General features: G+C 44.4%; 1 protein-coding gene across 1 annotated transcript; it reads left to right on the top strand.

Annotated features, from left to right (window-relative positions):
* Positions 1-11,761: 11,761 nt before the first annotated feature.
* Positions 11,762-14,933, top strand: LOC311310539 (serine/threonine-protein kinase pdik1l-B; the record flags this gene model as incomplete). Its single annotated transcript, XM_084440048.1, has 3 exons — positions 11,762-12,532; positions 13,248-13,476; positions 14,695-14,933. 3 exons carry the CDS (start codon positions 11,762-11,764, stop codon positions 14,931-14,933), a joined length of 1,239 nt encoding a protein of 412 aa, XP_084296174.1.
* Positions 14,934-19,391: the final 4,458 nt, after the last annotated feature.

Raw genomic sequence — 19,391 nt, 5'->3', positions numbered from 1 at the left:
TAGAGGAGATGGGTAGGAGTGTTCTACCCTAGAGGAGATGGGTAGGAGTGTTCTACCCTTGAGGAGATGGGTAGGAGTGTTCTACCCTAGAGGACATGGGTAGGAGTGTTCTACCCTAGAGGACATGGGTAGGAGTGTTCTACCCTAGAGGACATGGGTAGGAGTGTTCTACCCTAGAGGAGGGTTGTTCTACCCTAGAGGAGATGGGTAGGAGTGTTCTACCCTAGAGGAGATGGGTAGGAGTGTTCTACCCTAGAGGAGGGGTGTTCTACCCTAGAGGAGATGGGTAGGAATGTTCTACCCTAGAGGAGGGGTGTTCTACCCTCTTAGACATGACTCTGCCTGATGTTATTTCTTTAGTGCTCCTAAGAACAAACTAATGGGTCTAAAAATATACAATCTCATCCACTACTAAATGCCTTTACAGGGTGTATACTGTGTCAGGTTTCCATGAAAACCCTCAACCAAAGCCACAGAAACAATCTGACGGGCGCAAAAGACTATTTTGAAAATACAAGTTGGAAATATAACCCCAAACAATCGATCAGTGATCGATAAACTTGTTTCCGACGGAAGAGGATCTGTAACAACTTCCTTGATAGAGAAGATGCAGTACAAGCAGGAGAAGAACAAATAAGAGTGTGAATCACATGGCTTGTTTGGGATAGAAGAACACAGGACAGTGTGAATCACATGGCTTGTTTGGGATGAATAATAAGGTGTGTGTCCCTCAGAGAACACAGCGCTGTTCTCAGAGGACCCTGGTGAAAGAGCTGACTTCAAACTGCAATACAGGGGTCAATTATACAGACATGTGTTGATTTAGAGAGAGAGAGAGAGAGAGAGAGAGAATGAGAGAGAGAGAGAGAGAGAGAGAGAGAGAGAGAGAGAGAGAGAGAGAGGAAGAGGTGATGAAGACGATGAGGACAATGAAGACAGTGGGTGGTGTTTGTGGTGAGTGGGTGGTCGTAGCAGTAGAAGTAAAGGGGATGGCTCAGATGATGATCAATACTAACTTCTAATTGATCTTTGATTTGTTGTGGAGTGTCCCACCCACACCGTCTCACTGGAAAGTAGCCAATCCTGTGCCACAGTGGAGACAGTAGTGTCCCTTGTCCAGCAGCAGCCAGACAGCAGGGCCGGGGCGGTGCTAGCCCCCGGCCAGGCTGAGATAAGGCCCTGAGAAGAACAAGCCTGTCTGTCAGTGATATATCCTCTGTGGACACAGCGTGTGTTTATCAGTTCTTAACTGCAGCTGGGAGGTGGTACGGGTGATCTCGGTGATGGAGAAGGTCATTCTCACCTGGCAACACCGCGCTGCCTGTCTCAAAGACACACGGATGCAAACCTGTCACAACGAAAGAAGCACAGAAATGTCAGCCGATGATCCCTCTCTTATCGCTGATGTCCTTTTTTGGGGAGAGAGGGGGGGCGGGGGGGTTCTCTGCAATACAATGTACTTGAAAGGTAATATGAAAAGATTCACTAGTTGAAATTAGAATATATATTGTATACAATGTCTGGACACTATTTTAGGCTAATCACAGGCACCCTCTCCATTTGCCAGAGTTTTAAAAACATCTATACATCTGTGCCAGCTTTGATCTCCTTATTCATGCTTAACACGGATTACAAACACAACATATATCCAAATGTGTAATTGCTTTCAAATACCCACAACAAGATCAAACAAAAACAACCAAAGCTAATCATTTATTTCATTCTCATACTTCATCGGATTCCCATCTTATCTGTTTCCCCTAAAGCAGTTTCCTATCAGGAGTCGTGAGACAGAACACTGCTTTACCCCTGTAGATGTAACATCACAGATATTACTGACTGATTAGAGAAGACACAACTACACGATGAAAACAAATTAAAAATTGAGTACAACCTTACAACACGAGGCTTATCTGGAAGCACGCAGTTGGATAAAGCAGTGTATTCTCCTCCTCTCTGTATTCACTGCCACCACCCCCCCCCCCCCCTCCATGACAACTCAGGGTTTTACTATCCTGCTCTGCTATGAAAGCCAGTCAAGCAGCGAGGGAATCATTGGGGGCATGGCTACCTTGCTTTATGGCGCCCTAAAGCTATCACGACTGATAGTCATGAACATGGGGCCATTAATTAATTTAGTTCAAAGTATTTAATTTCAGCCAAAACACATACTTTTTTGATATTAGAATTCTAGTCATTTGTATTAATTTGGATGCCCTTCCTTAAAAGGTCTGAGTTAACAAGTGGTGTCAGGGCAACAACCTCCATCTGAATGTCAGTAAGATGAAGATGATATTATTGCACTGTACTTTAGATTGATTCTTGCACTTTGCCTTCAGCACTAGATTATGCTCTTAGTCACTTGTTTTAGAAAGAAGATGCACTTGTGAGTTCTGGCAAGTAGTAGTACATTGGCTCTTCCTACGTTAAATGAAATTATTGTTAGTCGCTTTGGATAAAAGCGTCTGCTAAATGACTGTAATGTAATGTAATGATAGTAGACTTCGGAAGAAGCAGGAGAGGATCTACAACCCCCCTTAACAACAACGGAACCCCTGTGGAGAGGATGGACAACTTCAAGTACCTTAGTGTCCAGATCACCAAAGGTCTGACATGGACTAAAAATGTGAGGAAGTCAAGGCAGACTAGACCAGAGTACTACCATTACAGTGGTGCTGTGACCGGGTTGCCCAGTGGTGTGGAGTGAGTTTTGAGAGGTGAGAGTAGCTGAGTGAATTGTGAGTCCCCATAAACCCTCGTGTGAGTCCGAGGTACAGTAGTGGTAGCAAGTAGCTGGTAAACTCACTCCTCAAAGCGGTGCTGACATGCCCAGCTGTCAGCACGTCTGCCTCTCAAGCAGAACAGCTTGTGAGAGCGCGGGTTCAAATCCTGCCCTGGTCAAGCCCTTAACATGACTCAAACTGAAAGGACGCAACGCAGACCAGAATACTACCGTTACACATGCTTCCTTCCCATCTAACCCAACTGCACAACCTCAATCCCCCAGAACCCCATCCCTCCATCTACATATGTAGCGTACAGGATACTTTGTATCTTGCATCTAGTTACAGAACACATTGTTAGTAGTATCTAGTATTTCCCAATATTCTTCTTCTTCTTCTTCTTCTTCTTCTTCTTCTACTTCCTCCTCCTAAACTGGCACTGTGGGCCAAATCCTGATGGTTGCGCTACAGCAATGGTCTAAAGTTTAAAACGTAAAAAATATCATCACAAATCAGCCGTACTTGCTATCACTTTTTAGGCCCAAGTGAGTAGAAACATCCATATGCTTCAGCTGGCAGGAATCTCACTTGTTTTTTCTCAAAAACTGTAAAGGCCCTGACACAAACCCAACATCAAAGAACTAGCACCGACAAGGACAACTCTTGTGTCGCCTCGCACCACCTCACGTTGCCTGTTTCAAGGCTGACAAGTTGCACTTGAACACACCAAGTGGACAACAGCCAGCAGCCAACGAGCGTGTACGTTTCTACCTATAAAACCTATCAAGCCCTTCTCCTCCAACATTTTTTGGTCAATTGACACTAAATTCTACACTGCATCTTCAGACTGTCCTTCAAAAACGATCTTCACAGATTTTTGAAGTATCAAAAACTGAGCCCACAGCGCATCAAAATATTTTACTGTAAACAGTACTGTATGCAGCTACTGCAAATACTCACTAAATCTCCAATGTTAAGCAGCAGCTATAGTTTCTCTTATTTATTTTTACCTCTCTATATTATTTAATGTGTGCATACCGGTAATCTAGGAATTAATGGAAGAACATTTCCCTACGTGTCTGATATGTGACAAATAAAGATGACTTTCTTTGATGTAATAAACAGGAAAGAACAGGGACAGATAAAGACATTTAGAAGGTAGATCGAATGGGATTGCAGAGAAGTTGACTAGTATTGTTTTATGAGTGAGTGACCAGTATTAAATGGTGCGTGGGAAGGTTGAGAATGATTTTTCCATGACAGCGTGCTGCAGGCATCCAGAATGATCCAGAGTTAACTGAGAGAGGGTTTGACCTCAATCAGAGAAATAATTAAAAGAGCTTGTGTTGGTGGACTTGCTAATCAGCAAACAATGACCAAGACCAGATACTTTGAACAGGGGTGATTAAAACTATAATTCTCACCAGAAACATTAATGTCTTTAGTGCCATTGAATGCTCTGGGTGAGAAATAGGCACACCACAAAAAATGTATCCCCAATTTCTCCCAGATACATTTGCGGCTGCTCTGTATTGCTATTAATACTGCTTTTTTATTATGCATTGCATGTGTATCATATATCCCTACACCTACTCCACACACACACACACACACACACACACACACACACACACACACAATGCAACAACGTTCCTACGCCACCAGCATTACCTTATGTAGGCTATGTAACGTGTATTTGTGTATTATAATATAGGCTACTTGTTTTAAATATTGCTGATATCTTGCGGTGTTTTTATATTTTGTGATGCCTTGTTTTGTCTTTTTATTATGCTGCTTTTGTGTCCTGGTGCACCACCTCTCCATGTTACTGTACTGTACTTTCTTCGTATGCAAATACTTGGCTAAATAAAAGGGATTCTGATTCTGATCTGTCAGAAGGAATGAGATACGGTTATTGAATGGAGGGCATTTCCTGACAGATACAGACAAGTGAAGCGAAACTGACTCCTACCTCAGGTAATGAATGAATCTATCTATCTAACTCTCTCTCGCTCTCTCTCTCTCTCAATCTCTCTCTCTCTCTCTCTCTCTCACTCACACTCACACACACACACACACACACACATCTCGGTGTGTCATCTACCATCACATCACCTTGCGAGATGTGCTCATTAGTCTCAAAATGGTGCTTAATGCTAGTAAAACTAAATGTATGTTGTCTAAAGCCAGAAATATTGTTTACAACGACTTGCAAGACTAAATGTGTTGCTAGCTGACCTTCCTCCTCCACAGAGCAGTGTTATGAGCTTGTTTGCACCGGTTGACTTAGAGATGCTGAGCAAATTGGTGTTGCAACTTCAGTCGTCTACATGCCCTCTCGATCCTATTCCCACCAAGTTTTTCAAAACAATTTTTTAATCTGTGTCTGAGGACAATTAAGCTATCATTAAATGTTCCCTCAGTACAGGATTTTTCCCCATCAGCTTTTAAACCTAGACTCCTCAAATCAAATCAAATCAAATCAAATCAAATCAAATCAAATCAAATCAAATCAAATCAAATCAAATCAAATCAAATCAAATCAAATCAAATCAAATCAAATATCAAATCAAACTTTACTGTAGAGCACATTTCATACACAGAGGCAACACAATACGCTTTACAGAGAGCAATGGGGGGATGGACATTCAGTAGGTCCTACCCCTACATGTTCCAGAGGGAAGCAAAAAACAGTTTACCCAGGGGCCGGAAAGGTGAGCTGTGAAAATTCTTCCCTGACCTCTCTCAACGAGACAATCGAGCAAGCTCCTTGAAAATGTTTGTTTATTGTCTAAGAAAATTTACAGAGCAATACACGTGCTAAATACTTCATAGGAGAGACATGACTACCAATAGTGTATATAAATAGATACAGAAATGTTGCCTACATGGTAGGCCATTATGTGTTAGCTATCCCTGTAGTCATATAACAAAGCACAATACGCACTTAGCAGACAGGCTCACAAAGAATGTAGAGAAGACTAGGTGTAGCCGCTAAGCAGAAGTGGGGAGACAAAAAGCAGAGTGGGATGGAGCTGGACACGAGGATGGCAGAGGGCCTCTCCAGGAGCCATGGGGAGCCATTAGGAGGAAAAGGCGAGGGTGGGGTGGCTCTCAAGGACCTGGGTGTAGTACAAGAGGGGGAGACACTAGAGAGGAGAAAGGAAGACAGGGTTAGTAGCTGCACTAGGTCTTTGCAGCAGTCATGGGGATTCCTACCAGATAGAGGGTGGCCTGCAGGAGACAGGGGGTGTCCAGTCCACAGGACCTGTTTAGAGTATAAGAGGGACAGACACTAGGAAGGAGGGAGGAAGGCAGGGTTAGTGGCGGCACTGGACCTCTACAACAAACACGAGGGTTTCTACCAGGACCAGGGTGGTCTGCAGGTGACAGAGGGGCATCCACAGGACCTGGTTAGAAAATAGGAGGGAGAGGCACTAGGGAGAAAAGAGGCAGAAGAGGGTTAGTAGCATGCAGAGCCACGTAAGCAGCATAGATTTTCACAAGACCATGCCAATCACTGGGCAGCAAGCATCTGTATATACATACACACAGTACAAAGGATTCCGCAGTCCTCAGTAATTTTAGACTGATTCCCAACCTCCCATTTTTTGAAGATTTTTTTTTTTTAAAGGTAATCAAACAGTTAAATGGCTTTCTATATGCAGATTGTATCTTTAATACTTTTCAGTCTGGTTATAGCCCTCATCATAGCACGGAGACAGCACTGGTGAAGGTTGTAAATCAATGCTGTTGCCAAAAAGCTCTCTGTCCTTGTCCTTCTGGACTGAACGAATCTTTTGACACTGTAGATCATATCCTTATTAGAAGACTTGAGAACTGGGTCTGCCTCTCCGGTCCAGTCCTTGACCTATGCCGAAGGTCCTAGACCAAACCGGAAGCTGGGTCAGCTCACTTCCGCTCTACTCGGCGGCCTCTTTAAAACGGAAAGCTACACACACAAAGCTACTGCTTTTAATATTTATAACCAGAAGACATACTTTTGCTGCATGTATATTTTATTTATTTATTAATCATTACTGTTTAGTGATTTAGTGCTAAATCGGATGAAATGGCGAGTAAAGAAAGACGGGTAAAATACCTGAAGTGGGACCATCCTAGCAACAGTTTCTGCTGTGTGCCTCAGTGTGCTATGTCTGGGAAATTTAACTCGGCGGTGAGTTTCCACATATTTCCAAAAGACGAAACACTTAAAAAAATATGGATACGTAATGTTAGACGTGAGAATTTGGAAATTAAAAAGAGCACAGCAGTCTGTAGTCGACACTTCGTACCCACGGATATCATTCACGGAGGAAACCGACGTTTGGTAGCGGGGGCTGTGGCTGTCTTGTTTGCCTGGAACGACTACACTTTGCCGGCAGCCAGACCAAGTGTCTGGGAAAGAAAACCACGACCAGTCAGGCCAGAGGATGAGCTTGAGGAGGAGATGGACCTTGAGTCTTTGCTTCAGTGCCATGATTATGACCGGAGACCAGAACCATCTGCTTTGGATATGGCCTGTGAAAAAATACAGGCCCAGCAGCAGGTGATAGAGGAGTTGCAGAAGAGGTTGTCTGAAGTTTCACTGAAGCAGACGTTTGGCTTGCAGAGGTTCCTAGCATCGGATGATGACATCAGATTCTATACAAGGTATGTTGCATGGAATATGATATTCAGCATGCATAGCTCTGGCTATGACTTTGATGCAGAGTAGATTGTGTTTATTCATTAATTAACCCTGTAGGCTACTGTTATGTATATGAGCACATGACCATAAACTAATGTTAAAAGCAAGACAAGATTGACATCAACACAGAGCAACAATATGAAATAAAAGGGAAAACATGAAAAAAATACACTAAACACAGCAACATGAGGCAAAACACTCATTGATTGCTGGTTGGTATAGATGCAGTTGATTGTGGGCTCAACTTTAAAATCAAGTGATTACATTTCAAACCATGCTGCCAGGAGCTACACATACCTGCCACTGCCTCCTGGCAAGATATTTCTGGGTGAACATCAATAAAAGGTGTTTCTTAAAAATAATACTCTTTCTGTCACTTCTTTAGATTTGCCAGCTCCCGCCATCTGGAGGCATTCTGGAAACAGATTGAACCTGCGACTAGGAGAATGGTGCGGGCTAGGACACAGGCATCTACTTCCAGCACAACAACTCAGGCATCCACTTCCAACACAAAAGCAGCTTCTGACCAGGCCCCTGCTGATCCACCTGGTCGACCGGTAAGCATAGTTCATGTAGCTCACCTGTGCTATACCCATTAGGTTAGGGGCGACTGCCATGCTTGTATTTAGCAGACTAGGTTGTATATAATTGCACGAGTTTATTTGATTGGTTTATTTATTATGATGACGAGGCAATGATTATCATTAACACAAGGACTTCTCTCTCACACCACCCATCAACAGAGCCGGAGCCTTTCACTGATTGATGAACTGTTCCTGTTCTTGGTGTACCTGTCACTGGGCCTGAAGGAGAAGGATCTGGGTGACCGGTTCAACATTCATCAGTCCACCGTCAGCAGGATCATCACGACCTGGGCACATTTTTTATACACCTTATTGGGCGCTGTAGGGATATGGATGTCTCCTGAGACAATTAGAGACAATATCCCAAGTGTGTTCGGGAAGTACTCAGACACTCAAGTCATAGTTGACTGTACAGAGATGAGATGTCAGATGCCTTCATCTCTACTGTTACAGAGTGAGATGTATTCACAATCCCACACTACCCTGAAAGGCCTGATAGGTATGTCACCACACGGTGCTGTTACTTTTATTTCCTCACTGTATTCAGGCTCTGTAAGTGACAAGGAATTGTTCAGGGAATCTGGCATTATCCCTCTTTTGGATAAAGATATGGCTGTAATGGTGGACAAGGGATTTAAAATTGATGATCTAGTTCCCTGCAAAGTCTACAGACCACCTTTTCTCAGCAAACACTCACAGCTGTCTCATGATGAAGTGCTCCTCACTCAGGACATTGCACGCTTACGTATACATGTGGAGAGGACCATTAGACGAATAAAAGAGAACAAATTGTTTGAAACAGTTATCCCAATGAACATCACCGGCAGCATTAACCAGCTTTTTGCGGTAGCCTGCCTCCTATCAAACTACCAAAATAAGCCACTAGTGAAGGCATGGGCCAAATAAAGTACTAACTGCAGTAAAACTTGCATATTGTGCATCAGATCAACATGCATACACTAATCAGAAGACACATTTGAGTCATTGACAGTTTTTTTTATGAAATAGTTTAATCTCTTATCACCGAATTCATCACACAATGCTGAAGTGGAGGACTGCTAAGAACAACCTTTATTACAGACCATGTCAGAGTTTAGCCTGTCGATAGGCCTTATGGGGCTGAAGAAATATATTATAAAGAAAAGGAGAGAGAGAGGGAGAGAGAGAGAGAAAAGGACATCAATTGAATTGAGAGAAAGAAAAAGTAAATGAAAAAAAGAAGAGCGAGAGAATATGGCTATTCATGGGTAGTCATTCTAACAATGGATGCGTAGCTAAGCGCGTTGCACACAGAAAGAAATGTAAAACATTTACACACACGCATCTGTAAATACACACAAACACACTTTGAAATGTATAGTCATTGACAAATAAAACTGGAATATATCATTTCTTTGTGGAATCGTTTTCTTCTCGTCATTCCAACCTATACAGTGTACTGTATATAACACACAACTAAGCTTTTTTGGAGACAGACAAGTACTTTGGCATATACACATTGAAGAAAAACTGGTCAACTTTGTCCCTGATGATTGTGGTTATTTTGGGGTCAACATGGATACGCTGCACCATCATGTCGTCCTGGGCACAAATCACAAAGTCACACCACTGTAGCCCAGTGATCAGAAGTTGACCCTGCACCTGCCAGTAGTAACAGTGGCTTTCTCGGAGGGTCGAAGTTCCATACTGCATTTGAAGGTACTTACAGTCAACATAGCTCCTAACATTTGGGCACTTAATTTCAACAAGTCCAAATGGTGGCTGTGCGACTGGATCAAAAATGAGGCCATCTGGTGATGCACCAAGCCATGGTGCATCGGGGTGGATGACGAGGCCACAAGGGGTGTAGTTCACATTTTGCAGGCTGCAGTACTCCGATGCAGCCTCAAACTCCATGTCTGCACCTCTTTTCATGTCCGCAGTCTGCCTGGTACCTTTCATGATTCTTTCTGCAAGGGACTCTGCAGAGCTTGCTCCCCTCACAAAACATACCTCTCTAAAACGTGAGGAGGTGATCCTCGGACGACGGAGCTGATGCCACTCCTGGTCTGCTGCCTGTTCTCTTGTCGCTGCCTCAATCTTATAGGCCATGTCCAATGTGACCTTCAAGACAGATGAAATGGTATGAAAATGTAAAATCATGATTACAGACCAAAATGATCATGGTTATCATATTTGTCACAATTGCATTTTAATGATAATTTCAACTTCAAACAGTAATAACGGCCCTCACGGTTTATCATTAAACTGGAAATAATTTCATCCCTACCTTCAAGCTTGTTCCCCCGCCATATCAAGGTAAGCTTCTTCTATGGGACTGGAGAGTCTGTTCTCCTATATGGCTGCGAATGCTGGACTTGAATGCTGAGTGCAGTGCTAAACATCAACCAGAACGAGCATCTGTATGGGGCGTTATCAAGGGTGAGTGAGAAAATAGAATGAGATTGGCTGGTCACTGAGGACATCCGAGGACAACCTAGAGAGTAGGCTATGGCCTATAGATTCTGGGTGCCTATCTTGTCCGCTAGGGTAGGATGCTCTCACCCATTAACATACTCTCACTCGTCTTCTCCTCTGATGAAATAGATTTATTGGTCTGTAAAGGTGTTCTAGAATATGTTTATGGTGGCTGGACATTCTGAGTTGTGAATCATACCAAACTGGGGGGCGGGGGGGGCTTGCTGTTCAATTCCAACACTCTTATCCTTTAATCTATCTGCATAAGTGGCCTGTGTGTGCCTGCTGCGTCTATGCCGCTGTAAATTCAATTCTTTGTAGTGTAGCACGCTAGTAACATGCACAACCGCCACAACAACATCAGCTAAAACACATAGCGGAAACAGTGGTACCTAAGGTAGCTATTTAACTAGTTACGTAAAATACGATTCATTTTAGACCAATCCGGAGCCGTGCATAAGAATAATATACGGCTCTGGACCAATCACGACAAATCAGCGTATGTCACAGCCAATCACTTTGCACGTTTTCCTTGGAGCGCGAAGATCCAAAAAACAGGAAGTGGTACATCATTGTTTTCATTTGATAAATCAACTGCATCCATGCCATGGTGTTCAGTGCATCAGCTAGCTAGATACTGATAGCAAGTTTAGCTGGCTTGCTAATTTAGTTAGCAAGTAGTTGGCACGTAAGCTATGCCCATATGTTCGCGTGCGCATTTTGCTCGCAAATAATCTACACTTTAATGGGTAAATGTGTAGTTTTCTGTTACGGCGTTATTTATCCTGACTGGCTAGACGTTAGCTAGCTGGGTTAGCACATCAACTGTTGCCATGGTTGTTAGGCACGCTGCTTGAGTTAAACTTGCACTACTGTTCTTCTCATTTGTTTGCAAGCACAATTCGATTTTGGACCGGTGACTAGAGTCAACTGCAATTTAGGTGAGAAAAAACGATGTCTTGTTTCCAGTCTTATTTAAGAAGGACATTTGGATTGACGTCATTAGCAAGCACTAATTTAATTTAGCTAAACGTTAGCTAGACTAGCTATCGTTATCTTCTAGGCATATGTCTGGTGTAGCTAGCTAACGTTAACCGTTACTCCTTTGACGTTAAGCTAGATCCCCAGATAACGACTAGTTGCCTGTCAATAAGGACATAAATCATAATAACAATGTCTTAACATTTCCATGCTCTGTCCTTTTACAGCATTCATATCAAGCTCACACACACTGGCTTTTAACCAAGAATTGAGAATACAAGTTTCTGTCGAGATCCAGTTTTGATAGACCGACAGGGCGAGAGAAGATGGAGGAGCTTTACACCCTTGAGAAGGAGGTGGGCAGAGGCAGCTATGGGGTGGTCTTCAAGGGCCACGTTGCTAAAACTGGACAGTGTGTTGCCATAAAGCGCCTGCCTTGTAGCAGCCCAGAGTGCATTGAGCTATATCTACAGGAGCTCTGGGCCATGAGAGCCACAGCCAAGAACCACCCCAACATCATTGCCCTGCATGGAAGCCTTCTGCAGACCGGACCCCAGACCCTGCAGCCCCTGAAGCCTGGCAGGCTACCTCTGCACCTGGTGGAGAGTGTTCTGAAGGGGACAGTGGTGGGAGCCTCACAGACCCAGGAGAGGACCAGCTTACCCCCATCCCAATCTAAAACTCAGCAGAGGACCAGCCACTCTGGCTCGTCCAGGCCAAAGCTCCAAGACAGGACTAACACTGGTTTGTCTAGATCTGGACGGCACAGGACCAGTTCGGGCTTGTGCAGACCAAAGTTCCAGGATAGGACTAACTCTGGCCTCTCTGGGCCCAGGAAGAGACCAGCCCCTACAGAGGAGGAAGATGCTGGTCGTCCTAGACGCTGCTTGGCCCTTTGGCTGGTGATGGAGTACTGCGATGGGGGTGACCTGAACCAGTACCTCCTCTCTGGACCCCCAAAGCTCCAGCAGAACCACAGCGTGGTCCAGCAGCTCAGCAGCGCTGTGGCCTTCCTGCACAGCCTCCATATCACACACAGGGACCTGAAGCCCGACAACGTGCTGGTCTGTCTCACACCCACTGGCCCCGTCATCAAGGTAGATGTCTAATGGCCCTTACATAGTCGCCGTAAGCTATTTACCGTGTCTGAAAACGCTCAGGACTACGTAGCTCTACGCAAGCATTTTGGTACACTCCGCGCGCTGGGCCGCGTCTTGTCAGGTGCACTACACCGCCCCACCAGCAGGGGGAAATCAGTGGTTATAGTCCGGTGACCTATGAACTCTCCAGACCGAACAGAAGAAGAAGAAGAACTCTCCAGACCGCATTCTCCACAGCCCCCCAATCTGAATACAGGCGATCTGCCGCATTATAAATATGTCTGAGCTGCTCCTCCTTCTCCGCTGTCAATTGCAGTGTATACTTTGCCGCCATTATTCAAAACTAGCTCTGTTTACGATTGTCTTTTCGCTGTTTCAATCAGAATCCCCCTCTAGCGCCCAATCGGTACGCGTGGAATTGCACTCGCGGCTTGCATGTTACACAGAGCTCCGCGAGGCCGCTTCAACGTCACCTTGCGGAGCCTTGCAGCGACTATGTAAGGGCCCTAAGTGAAGTTCGGATGTGTCCAACTGAGTCCCCATACTGGAATCTCCAGAAGAGGGCAATGCGGATCACTTAAATTAAGACTTGAATTCATAATTCCCTGCGATTGATCATGAAATGAATAACACCTTGGAATCAGCTGCACTAGTCTGTTTTGGAAACTTTCTTTCAAAACATTTAATGGTTTCTTTCTCCTTCCTACCCCAGGTGGCAGACTTCGGTCTGAGTAAGATGAGCAAGGGGCTGGTGGAGGCTGGGGAACTGACCAGGCAGCACTTCTCCTCCACCTGCGGCTCTGATTTCTACATGGCTCCAGAGGTGTGGGGCGGCCTCAGCTACACAGCCCAGGCAGACATCTTCTCCCTGGGGGTGATGTTCTGGGCCATCCTGGAGAGGATCACCTTCCTGGAGGAGGGCTCCACACAGGAGCAGCTGGGTGAGCGATTGTGAGAGGAGGACAACTTCCCGTCAGGCCTAATGATGATCATACCAAAGGGAAATTAGTTTTGCTGAGATGTCAGCATCCACTGAACAGGGATAACGTAAGGTATGGGCTAGGTCATGCTTGGGGCTGGGCTAGGCTATGTGAGGACAGGGCTAGGTCAGGGCTGGGCTAGATTGGACAGGGTTAGAGCTGGGCTAGGTCAGACTCAGGACAGGGCTGGGCTATGTCTGGACAGGGCTGGGCTAGGGTCAGGACAGGGTGGGGCTAGGTCAGGGCTGGGCTAGGTGAGGACAGTGCTGGACTAGGTTAGGGCTGGGCTAGGTCTGAACAGGGTTGGACTAGGGCTGGGCTAGATCAGAACAGGGCTAGGCAGGGTTAAGGCAGGGCTAGATCAGAACCAAGGCTAGGGCAGGGGCAAGACAAAGCCTCGTTCCGGCTAGGACATTATCTGTGGGCCTTTGGTGCCAAAGACATAGCAATGCCAGAGGAACGACATTGGAAATAAAGACAAGGAAATGCATCACAAGTGTCCTGGGAAGTAGGCCTGTACCCTAATGCATCATAGTGATCCACTCAATCGCTCCCCAGTCTAGCATCAGACGATGATTCACCCTTTATAATACACACGTCCGATTTGATTCACAAAAATGTACCTGGAGCCACGGACAGCTCTGTCAGACCGTCTGAGAGAAACATCCACACCTGGTTCTGTAGGGCTATCAGGCTGAACTGAAGCGTTTGTGATTGGAGGTATTAGACTATAGGGAGGAACTCATCATGATTACCTTCCCCACGTTCCGGTACCGGAGCTGAGGTGGGAGACTTCACAGGCCGTTAAATTGGCCCATTTATTCCTCCTCCTTTTTTCCCTCTTTTTCTCCCTTCCCTCCATCTCTCGCCTGCCTAGCCAGAGAGAGGGGAGCAGGGGCTGTTCAGAAAGGTCAGACATCTTGGTCTGTATTTATTAAGAGCAGTAAATGGCATCTCTCTGTGTCCCCCGCCCCCCCCATTTGTGTTCCATCTGCATCTCAGTGCAGGTGTCTCCTCAAATCCCACTGAGGGATCATGTTCACTGTTTTCTAGTGACCTGTTATCATGTCTTGTTGGCTGCTATTGAAGATTCAAATGATTCAGCTGTTGTCATGCATAGTGAAGATCTTTCCCAGTTACTAAATGCTTACTAACCTCTCTGTCTCTGGTCTCTCCCAGGTGCCTACGTGTGTAAGGGCCGCTGGCTGATCCCTGTGGGAGAAGCCCTGTGGGAGAACCCTGAACTCCAGCTGTGTATCCCCATGAAAGCCCGTAGAGCCCCCTCTCTACCGCCCCCTCCTGGTCAGGCGCTGTGTGCTCTGCTCCTGGACATGCTGGCCGCGGACCCTGACGCCCGGCCCGCTGCCACCCAGCTGGACGACAGGGTCCGCTCTGCCCTGGAGGAGGAAACTGACTGAAATAAATATGTTTATTATTTATATCTCAGATCTCTGAGATTACTCACTCAACAGTGACCTACACAAAGTCTGTATTGCACTCACAGGGTGGGAGCCTTAACCCTGATGCTCCCCTACCTGGCTTTGCGGGAGTGGGGTTTTCTCCAGCAACAACAGCAAGTTGTTTTAGTGACGTATTTGTAGCCTCTTTTTTTTTTTTATTAAATAAAAATGGCTCAGAATTGTACTAAAGTCACACCTATTGTTTATCATGGAATTATAACTTGAATTATTGTGGCGACTGAAGCTACCACTGCAAGTTTTATTATTTATGTGTGTATTCAATTTTAAGTGATTGAGTGTTTGAGTCTGTTTAGGTTGATTGATCAGTGCTGCCATTTCTTCCACTTCAGATATTATGTTTATTACCTCTGCAGATATTAGGTTTATTACCTCTGGTGAGATCTCATCAGAATAATCTCAATGTCAGGGCTCATAAAGGACATTTTTGGGAATAATTTGGGTTTTTAGCCATACAATACTGTGTTCAGTTGCTGAGCAACCAAGAACTGATGATGTTGACTGAGTCAAACAGCTTTTCATGGGCTGTTATCAAGGCTATAATTGCAGATATTATGCTGTTGATTGCCCGACATACCAGGATATTGTCGCTTATTTACATAATTCTCCAATTCATCTCACTAAAGCCTGTCGCTCCTCAGTATAGATTAAACTTTATTGTTTTGTGTGTGTATGTGTGCGCGCATACAACCGTCTCCCAGAAATGATGTTTGTATTTGACTTCTGTGTATGTGCCTTTACAGCATTATGCAGTGTTTGTAGCAGCTTTTAAAAGACAACTGGGGATTAAACTCAGTTATTTCCATTGGAGCAAGTTATACATCTGCTCTGAGGTTATTTACTGGTATTACTGGTCATCAGTCTTGTTCAGCAACAGACCAGGACAGGGGATGTGACCGTCTACCAAACAGACAGTTAGTGAAGTGTAGTGTTGAATTACAATGTTTCAAACCAGCTGGATGAAATTAGCGACATATCAACATTATTGTACCAATTAGTTGGAGAGTAATAAGCAATTAAAAAAATAAATATAGTATGTTCTACATGACTATTCACAGTCCAAGGCTTCTATCATACTAAAGAACTTCTTTGCTGTAACTCCCTGACCATGGGGGGGGGGGTGACCGGCATGAAGGACAGGTCTACTGGCACGTTACTGTAATGGACGTCAGCTATCGGCCACACCAGAGAGAGAGTTGAGAACCGTAACAGCAGAATGAGATAGAGCTGCAGAGTGCTTAACCTGATATCTCACCGTGGCATTTCGCTCGCTGAGTGACCCCTGGCCTTTCCCTCACGCTCTGGTGACTCAAATAAAACACAGGCAACTTCTGACCTCCATTCTGCTCAGGTGCTCTCAAATTAATCACCATCCGGGAATTCCAGCAAGGGGAAGACTGCATGTGGGTCCCTTATCGCATAAATCAACCCCTAAACCCCATTCAGTCAGTAATACAAATTAATTTGAACCATTTATTTAATGAAAATTGCTCTATTGTCTTGGCTTGCTTTGCTCAAGATGGGTAATTTACACAACAATTGAAGGCAGAGAGCCTATTAGGTAACAATCCTCTCTGGCAGATGCAGTACAGCAAGCAAAAGTGAAAACGTTTTTAGAAAATATGCAATTTTATTTTACTGACAAAAATAGGTTATTTATCTGTACACGCCCTTAGCCTAATACTTGGTTGATGCACCTTTGGCAGCAATTACAGCTTCAAGGCGTCTTGGGAAAGAAGCTTCGAGCTTGGCACACTTGTTTCTGGAGATTTTTGCCCATTCCTCTTAGTATATCCTTGCAAGCTCCATCAGGTTGGATGGGGAGCGTCAGTACAGACATTTTCAGCTCTTTCCATAGATGTTCAATTGGATTCAGGTCTGGGCTCTGGCTGGGCCACTCAAGGACATTCACAGACTTTCTCCAAAGTCACTCCTTTGTTCTCTGGGCTGTGCGCTCTCTGAAGGTTTTCTTCAAAGATCTCGGTGTAATTAGCTGCATTCATCTTTCCCTCTATCAGGACAAGTCACCCTGTTCTCGCTGCTGAAAAACATCCCCACATCATGATGCTGCCACCGCCATGCTTCACTGTAGGGATGGTATTAGCCTGGTGATGAGCGGTGCGTGGTTTCCTCCAGACATAACGCATGGTATTCAGGCCAAAAAGTTCAATTTTGGTTTCATCAGACCAGAGAATCTCGATTCTCATGGTTTGAGAGTCCTCTATGTGCCTTTTGGTAAACTCCAAGCGGGCTGTCATGTGCCTTTTACTAAGGAGTGGCTTCCGTCTGGCCACTCTACCATAAAGGCCTGATTGGTGGAGTGCTGCCTGGATGGTTGATCTTCTGAAAGGTTCTCCCATCTCTACAAGGATACGCTGGAGCTCTGTCAGTGACCCTCAGGTTCCTGCCCACCTCCCTGGCTAAGGCCTATCTCAAACAAAAGTGCCATATAAAAAAAAAAGTTATTCATTCATTCACCTTCCCTGTTTACTCAGTCTGGCCGGTGGCCAAGTCTAGGAAGACTCTTGGTGGTTCCAAACCTCTTCCATTTACAAATGATGGTGGCCACTGTACTCTTTGGGACCTGTAAAGCTGCAGTTTTTTCTGTGCCCTTCTCCAGCCTTGACACAATCCTGGTTCTGAAGTCTGCAGATAATTCCTTTGACCCCATGGCTTGGAGTTTGCTCTCACATGCACTGTCAACTGTGGGACCATAGGCAGGTGTTGGCAAATCCAAATTGTGTAAAATCCATTTAATGTACCACAGGTGGACTCTGATTAAGTTGTAGAAACATCTCAAGCGGTATCAGTGGAAAGAAAATGCACCTTAACTCACTTTTGGGTGTCATATCAAAGGGTGTGCACACTTGTGTACTGTTGAGGTAAAACTGGAAAAAGAAAAAAACATCAACTACAAGTCCCATGATGCACCACCAGCAGGCCAGTGCAGCCAGCTGATTACGACAGTACTACACCTGGGAATTGGCTTCACTCCCAGCACTTTTAAGCACACATCTCAGCAGAGAGGCAAACTGGATTCACTCAATGCTACACCAAATGAGTCACTGGTACGGTAACAAAGATTTATTTGATTTTGGAAGTACTGTAGAGTGATTAATGGCAATATGTAGCCTATTGTTAAATGTTGGTTGTAGGTTGGTCATTGTTGCATGCATGTCAATTTGATGTGTTTGTTTGCAGTTTTAATTGTGTTTTGCAGCTATATTATTTGTTAATTGTTAATTGCTTGTTGTTGTATGAATGCTCTGCAGCCATAGTCCAAGTGAAATGTTGAAAATGTTTTAAGTTATAGTGGCATTAGAGAATCTCTTTATTAAGCAAATGCTGCAGATGTTTGAATTTATTCAGACAGTTATCCATTAGATGTAAAATATATTAAGTACATTTCAATAAGGAAATATCATCATTTGTTTAACTAAAATTGTTTGATTGGCATTTTTGTAGAACTTCTTTTTGTGTTATATGTTTGTATGACTTTCTGAAGGTTGTCAACCTGATGGACCAAACAGTCAATAACCAAATAAGAAGATCAATAAAGTGGGACTGTTGGAAAGAGTTGTCCTGAGCGTCCTTTGGAGGATTATGTACCAGGCCATTTCAAGTGTGGCCAGAGTTAAATGAAACCCAAATAACTTGACATACATATATTTTGATTTTTAATAAATTAGCACAAATGTCTAAACCTGTTTTCACTTTGTCATTATGGGGTATTTTGTGGAGAATTTTGAGACAAAATTAACTGAATCTAATAAGTCTGTAACATAAAACGTGGAGAAGGTGAAAGGGGTGTGCAGACTTTCCGGCTTGACTGTGTGAGTGTGTGTGAAATAGGCTGCTACCTACTATCATGGTGGCTATGAGATTGATTGAAGTGACACATGCTGCGTGCGTCGCTGTATTGAATTTATTGACAGCCTACATGCTTCGCTCCATGTTCTTGTGGATATCTGAGGGTTTTTTTCCCCCAACTTAATATATCCGAGTTGTTTTGACAGTCTTAAGACATGTTTGGCAAACTCTTGCTATCTAATCTGTTGCTCTTGTTCATACTTTGCCAATTTATTAAGATCTCCACAGGCCTACAGGTCTGTGCAGTTAATGTGGAGGAAAAAGAGTTCATACATCTACAGCTCTGGGCTACAGCACAAAAAAACAACTGGGGGAAGAGATAAGAAAGGACACTGGAAAGTCATTTTAGATTTCACAGCGGATACAAGGGTGTGTGAGTAAGAAGCAGGACAGAATATTGGCCCATTGATCAGTGTTGTAACAGTAACCCACGTCACAGTCATGACACACCGCTGCCAGGAAATTACGTCTGCCACCCGCCTTAATCACTCGAGCATCACAGGGGTCAAGGGTAGTTTGATAGAGATC

The sequence above is a fragment of the Borostomias antarcticus genome (genome assembly GCF_949987555.1).
Source record: "Borostomias antarcticus genome assembly, chromosome: 6".
NCBI lineage: Eukaryota > Metazoa > Chordata > Actinopteri > Stomiiformes > Stomiidae > Borostomias > Borostomias antarcticus.
Note: the sequence above shows the minus strand (reverse complement) of the source record. Positions and strands in the feature narration are given on the sequence as shown.